The 6,922-nt window shown below is 58.6% G+C and overlaps 1 protein-coding gene across 1 annotated transcript in view; it reads right to left on the bottom strand.

Moving 5' to 3' along the window:
- Pla2g6 (phospholipase A2, group VI (cytosolic, calcium-independent)) overlaps window positions 1–6,922 on the bottom strand; it is a 35,057-nt gene that overhangs the window by 7,429 nt on the left and 20,706 nt on the right. The window contains exons 8-11 of the mRNA XM_013024793.1: window positions 5,927–6,035; window positions 4,702–4,863; window positions 3,143–3,221; window positions 1,480–1,647 (exon numbers count right to left, since the gene is read on the bottom strand). Of these exons, the coding sequence (XP_012880247.1) occupies window positions 1,480–1,647; window positions 3,143–3,221; window positions 4,702–4,863; window positions 5,927–6,035 (518 nt within the window). The remainder of the gene's footprint in view (window positions 1–1,479; window positions 1,648–3,142; window positions 3,222–4,701; window positions 4,864–5,926; window positions 6,036–6,922) is intronic.

Below are 6,922 nucleotides of genomic sequence, written 5' to 3'. Positions count from 1 at the left end.
CCCCGTGAGGCAGTAAGTCCCAGGCCAGAGCTGCCACCCTGGCAGTGGAAAGTGGCTTCCACCTGTGTGAGAAGATGAGCCATGTGACTTCACAACCCCCTTCCAAAGTGCCCAGGAGACCCGTGGCTCACGCCTGTCATCCTAGCTATTCAAAAGGCTGCACCAGTGCCTCATGCTTGTAATCCTAGCTACTCAGGAGGCTGAGATCTGAGGATCTCGGTTCAAACCCAGCCCTGGCAGGAAAGTCCATGAGACTCTTACCTCCAATAAACCACTAAAAAACTGGAAGTAACACTGTGGCTCAAGCGGTGGAGTGCTCGCCTTGAGCTGAAGAGCGTAGGGACAGCGCCCAAACCCAGAGTTCAAGTCCCACGACCGACAAAAAAAAAAAAAGGCTGAGATCTGAGGATTGCAGGTCAATGTCAGCCCAGGCAGAAATATCTATGAGACTCTTATCTCTAACTAACCACTAAAAAGCTAGACTGGAGGCAGAGCACCAACCCTGAGAGAAAAACTAATCTAGAGTTCAAACCCATGGGCTGGGAATGTGGCTCAGTAGTAGAGCGCTTGCCTAGCATGCATGAAACTCTGGGTTTCATTCTTCAGTACCACATACACAAAAAGCCAGAAGTGGTGCTGTGGCTCAAGTGATAGAGTGCCAGCCTTGAGCAAAAGAAGCTCAGAGACAGTGCCCAGGCCCTGAGTTCAAGCCCCAGGACTGGCAAAAAAAAAGAAAGAGAGAAAAAAGAAGAGTTCAAACCTCAATACCCATGCATAAGTGTGCGTGTACACACACATGCACACACACACACACGCACGCACGCACACACGCACGCACGCACACACACACAGAGCACCCTGGAGTCTAAAGACCTGGAGAGAGGCTCGGGAAGACCCTGCTGCAGGCCTCCAGGGGTTGGTCACCAGGCTGCAGGTTTCGAAGGTCCTTGGAGAACATGGGAGCGGCCCTGCTGCCTGCACTGGGCAGGGCTGACCCGAGTGTCCTGCCAGCCAGCACCCCAGCTCCACTCCACAAAGGAGACACCACTTGGCTGGCCTGTCTCTGGCCGATAAACCAAGCGCCTGTCACCTGTGCTGGGCTGCACGAAAGGAGACGAGTGGACAGCCACTGTGATGGGCTGGGGGGCTGGGGCCTCTCTGGCCTGAGCAAGCCCGTGGGTGAGCCCTGAGGCTTGGGCTCCGGTGTTCTGACTCAGGGGCTCCCTCAGGCGAGCAGGTGGTGAGCTCCACAGGGTTGGCTGGAGTGGGGCAGGGGATGAGGCCCCGGCACATGAACACCCCCTAAACTAGCTTTGCCCTCTGAGTCAGTCTGTACAACCTGGGACCCCAGCACCCCAAGGACCCATGAAGGGCCAAGGTGCTGCCCTACATCCTTACCCAACTTCACGCAAAGCTCTGCAGAGGCACTTGGTCCTCAGAGGTCTGAGCCCACCCCGTCACCCCTCCCCCCAGGGATACTCACTGTGCAGAATGGCCAGGGCCAGGATGCCCCCCGTGCTGGTCCCTGCCACCCAGTCAAAGAGGTCCTTGGTGGCCATGCCGGAGGCCTTCTCGATGGCGATGAGGAGCTGGATGATGACCAGGCCTTTCACGCCCCCTCCATCCAGGCAGAGCAGGTGATCATGGCTGCAGGGAGGACAGCGCGGGGAGCCCAGGGCGGGGGGCGGGGGTCCCGTGATGACTCGGCACCCCTGCCCCCCACACTCGCAGCTAATGTCCCCCAGCATCTCTACTGTAGTGGATGCCAGCAAAGCCGGCCAGGCCTGCGTGGGGCCAGTGTGCTAGTGGGGAGTGGGTGGGGTGAAGGGAAAAGGTAGGAGGGCAATGGCACAGCTCCAGGTCAGTTCTAGGCCTGCCCCAAAGCAGGTGCTGAGCAAAGTCTGTTAGAAGGAAATGGGAGAGGGGGGCGGGGGCGGGGGGAGGCTCCCTGCAGCTGGGTCAGGTTGGGGGAGAGGGCTTTCCATTTGGGAGATAAGGGAGGTTGGAAGGTCTGTGTGCCAGGGCCCTGCAATGTGGGGGACATGGGCGTTAGCTCACTCTGTGCTGCCCCGTGCCCACCTGTGTGAGTGGAGGAATGAAGGCCACAAGCGAGGAGACTGGCACAAAGTCACATCCTCCTGCCGGCCCCCGAGGCGCAGGCGCCTGCCCTCTCTGGTCAGGCTTGAGGGGCCGCCTTCCTTCGGGTCCCTTCTCATCTTTCCCTCTCAGTTTGACTTGCTGTCTACAAACTCCCCAAAGTCAGCGGGCCCCTCGGGTGCAGCTGCCCTGTCCCCCTGGGTTCAGAGCTGTCTATGAACACCGGCCCTTGGTTCACCTGCTTCTCTCTGCCCTCACCTCCACTAGCCAGGGGCCAGCTCTGCTCTAACAGCAAGATGGTGTCATCAAGTGAGGGGGATTTCTGCAGTCAGGTGGCAAGTCCCTGTCCTGGCATTCACAGGGTCTGTGCCTAAAGGGACAGGCTTGGGCAAAGGGGGTCCTTGCAATGCGCATGCTGATAGGAAATACCCTGCTTGGGAGTGAAAGTGGTCTGCCCTGTGCTCTGGACCCTCTCCCACTTCCAGTCACTGGGGCTCAAAGTCCACAGAGAGAGACCGCGGGAGAGGAGAACCAGAGTTTTGGGGCCAAAACTACAAATGAATTCATTTCTCCATTCACATACAGAGTAGGCCATTCTCCTAATTGGGTGAGGGTGGGGGGGGAGAGGAGTGCTCAGATTCAGACCTAGGGCTCAGAGGCTCCAGTAACAGACTTGGCAAAAGGACTTGAGTGTCCACACACTGGCGCCCCCCAGGGCCTCCCCCATGGGCCTGGGGACACAACTCGGGAAACAACTCATCTGTGGAGGGAGAAAGATAAATGAGGAAGCCATGGGGAGCCAAGAGACAGTGCTGGAATCTGCAGAGGGGTCGGGAGGATGCTCCAACTATGTTCTGGTCAGGGAAGAGGGCCACACGATGGCAGTGCCCTAAGGCTGCTGTGTGAGCCCGCACTGCCTGAAGGAATGATTACGTCATCACAGGCCGCAGGACCGGAAGGAAAGCTGCCTCACTAGGCAGGGTGGGACAAGGGACACCAAGGGAGGCGTCCATACCGGCCTGGCCCTGGCCTTGGCTCCACTTACGTCCGCTTCTCGTCCCTCATGGAGCTCAAGATGAATGCTGGCTTCCGGGCCCGGGAGATGGGCAAGAGGTCCTGCAGCTCTGCGGGGCACAGGGCAGGGCACGCTGCACATCCCATGGATCCTTAGACACCAGTAGAGCTGTGCCCCACTAGCTGTCTCTCCCTGTGCCCTGCCCCTCTGCTTCCTGCCCCAGGGCCCATGGGCCCCCCTGGGAATGACCCCGGCCCTGGCTCCCCAGCACACAGCCCCTCCCACCTCCTCCTGAAACTCTGCTCCAGTGCCCGGCGACTCAGTGCGCAAGCGCTGCCCAGTGCAGACCTGGCTGCTCTCAGCTCCCCGGGGCATCACAGCTATTGCTGCCAACGTGCTAGCAGGCCCCAGACGTGCTCCGAGACCCATCAGAAGGGCTTAGTGCGGACAAGGCTGAGGACTGGACTCCAAGAATGAAGGGCACATCCCCCCCATCCTTTGTCCTGGCCCCAGGTCTGAAAACTTCCTTGGTGGCCTGGGGGTTCAGTTGCACCCACTCATCCTCTCCATCCAGTCGTCCTCTGGACGTAAGGCCCACCCCCTCCCAACAAGCAGCGCAACCCCACACGTCCGTCCGCGCGTGCGTGCCCGGCACGTGACTGACAGCCCACGCGATGGTGCAGGAACTAGAGGCAGGCAGTACGGCAGGCAGGCAGGAGCAAGGCAGTGTCCCCCCAACCCAGGACATGGCCAAGGAGCAGGCAGGGTCAGCAGGAGGCTAGCCAGGAGGGGTAGTGCGGGGGTGGGGGGGAGGTGCGTGTGCCTGGAGGTACAACTGAGGAAAGGAGAGGGGACCAGGGCTGAGGCTTTGTGGGCAGGGCTGGGCTCAGTGGCTTTCCTAGGCCCAAGCATTACCCTTCTGCCGCCATGCCCCAGGCCCACTGTCCAGCCTGGCTTAGAAGACTGCCTGCCTGTAAAATGGAGAGAGAAAGATGGGGTGCTGGGGGCAGTGGGGATGGAGGGTGCTGTGCTGGAGGGACTGGGATCTGCCTCCACCATGGCTAGCAGGTCAGCTCACCAACCATAGGTTCCGGCTGCCTTTGGAGCAGGGGCTCCCCTCCCCAACAGCCTAGGCTCCTGGTGAGCCAGACTCCAGAAGGCCAGAGCAGGGGTCCAGTCTCCTCTGGGGCTGTCTCCAAGGGTACCAAGGCCCATGAGGACAAATGCTGGTTACTGACCAAACCAGCACGGGGTAGACTGGGGCTCTCACACAGGACAGACTCAGTAAGACAGGGGTGGAAGCCCAAGGACCAGAATCCCCCCAGGGGACAAGAGATGGTGAATGTCACAGGTAACACGGGCCCCAGACTGAGTCCAGAGCACCCTGCTGGGGACTCCAGCCAGAGTCTGCCCAGGGCTTGGCTGTCCAGGTTGGCTTACAGCTCTTCCCCTTCGTCTCTCGCTCCCTTCAACTCCTCCCATCCTTGGATCCAATTCTTCCTCTCCAGTGGGGGTTGCTGGGGCCAGGCTTGGGCCCTGTGGGGGGGGGGGGGGGGGGGGGGGGGGGGGGGGGGGGGGCAGAGGCCTACCTAGGTTGTTTAAGCTGATCTCTGGGGGCTGAGCTCTCTCCAGGGAGAAGGGGTGAGGCAATGCTGCAGAGCCCTGAGCCGCAGGGACCTCTGGGATGCCTGGGACGCGGTAGTCAGCCCCCACGGTTTTCAGCAGGGCCAAGAGCGCCTTCCTGGTGACCACTTGTCGTGGTGTGGGAAGGAGAAATGGCAACAAGGAAGTGAGGTCCCTCCCTCCACACAGGAGCCCTGCCTCACTGCCCGGCCGCCTGGCCGTGCAGGAGCCGCCCGTGGGGTGTGCTGAGTGCCAGGCTGTGAGGCTCCACGCGTCTCTCAGCACTGGGGTGGGGAGTGTCAGGGATGGACCACAGGGTAGGACAGAAGGAAGGCAGAGTCACCTGCCCCATTATTTTGGGGTTTCCCTCTTTCCTTCTAATGTAATCAAGGAGGCAGGGCAACCATCTTCATGGTGAGCAGTTCTCAAAACCTCCATGGGACATTTCCTTTCAGAGTTTGAAAGGGACAAGGTAGCAGCCTTCCACTTGTCCACCCGTGACCTTTTCCCTTCTCTGCAGGGACAACTCTGAGCCAAGGGCCTGAGCACAATGAGAGCAGACGGCAGGAGCAGGGAGGGCAGTGGACCACCTAGGTTGTTTAAACTGATGGTGGGGGGCCGAGCTCTCTCCAGGGAGAAGGGGCAAGGTTGCAGGTCAGACCTCTACAAAAACCTCACAGGTCCCTAAAGCCCTCCAGAGGGGGCTCCAGGTCCCTGTAAAGACAACCTGCCGCCTCCTGCACTATACAGGCTCAGTGCGCAGGGGTGTAGCGCATGCACGTGTGTGTCTATGCACATGCACATGTCTGTCTGTGCACATGAAGGCATGCAAAGGTGTGTGCAGGCATGCTCACGTGTCTGTGCACTAAGGGCATGCGAAGGTGTTACAGGCATGCACACACCCATCCTGCACATGCCAAGGCCATTCTCCTGCTGCTCATCCTAATCGTGCCCCCATGGGGAATCTGAACCCCCAGGGGCTGCATGGGGAAGGACCCAGTTGGTCAGCCCTTGGTGAGCCTGCCTTAGGGGAAGGACGCTCCCTCTTGGGGCCCCACATGCTCCTGGCCACCCTCAGCAGAGAGCAGTGGTGGTCAGCACAGGGCACTGGCACCTAATGGCTGAGCAGTCCGTCCTCAGTCTCTGCCCCTGTCCCTGCCCAACTCCAGTCCCAGGTAGCAAAGTACATACTTTTGCTGATCTTGGAAGCTATTAATGCAGGAGTCTCCCCGAAGTCATTTGGGACGTCCACCTCTGCTCCAAACACAATGAGGGCCTTGACCAAGTCTAAGTTGTCATTCTGTTGGGGAAAGAGGGAGGACAACATGTGACAGCTCATCAAATAATGTAGGAGGGATCTCCCGAGCACAGAGACATTGGGGTCTCTGACCCCACTTCCAGGGAATCTGGTATTCCATAGCCTGCAGTTTGATGACTAGTGTCCTGACCAGGGGGTTTCAGAGCCCACATAGAAATGGGAGGGTCACCAGGCTCCTCTAGAAGCTCCTATGTGCTTCCAGGAGCCCTGGGATGCTAAGGAATTAGCTGCTGCAGCTCTCAGGGAAAGCCCATCCGGTCCAGGGAAACAGAGCCAATGCCTGGCCCAATGGCTGCCTTCTGGGGGTAGTTTCTATCTTTCTGGAGAACTTTCATTTAAATCTCTAGGGCCAAGCAGCAGGGTGGGAAGCCTGCACAGGACAAACCGACTGGCAACTGGAAACCAAAGCTCTGTTCTCATCATGTTCCCTCCCAGGACCCCATTTCCCTGCCTGGAGAATGCAGCAGTGATGTGTGAAGTGGGTTCCCAAACATTCTTCACATTTATGAAGATGCACACGGGATCCAGTAAAGCGCACATTTCCATCGCTCATTTCATGCTCTTTGGGGTTTCCTTTTACATATGGTTCCTTTTACATACATTGTCACTTGTGCAGCAGTGACAATGACTTCCACAGAAGTTTAAGGACATTTCAAAGTAGAACAGCTTGAAGATGCAATTGACCACCTAAATGGAGAGGGGGCTGAAGAATGGCTCAAAAGCTGTGAAGAAAGCAGGCACATGCAGAGGAGCAGCACACAGGAAATGGTGCACTATACACGCAGCCCTCCAGCTGCTCTAATCACTGCAACCACAGCCCTCCAGCTGCTCTAATCACTGCACCCACAGCCCTCCAGCTGCTCTAATCA

Source organism: Dipodomys ordii, unplaced genomic scaffold, assembly GCF_000151885.1.
Source record: "Dipodomys ordii isolate 6190 unplaced genomic scaffold, Dord_2.0 Scaffold79, whole genome shotgun sequence".
NCBI classification, from domain to species: domain Eukaryota; kingdom Metazoa; phylum Chordata; class Mammalia; order Rodentia; family Heteromyidae; genus Dipodomys; species Dipodomys ordii.
The sequence above is the reverse complement of the archived record's forward strand: the minus strand, read 5'-3'. Positions and strand labels throughout refer to the sequence as shown.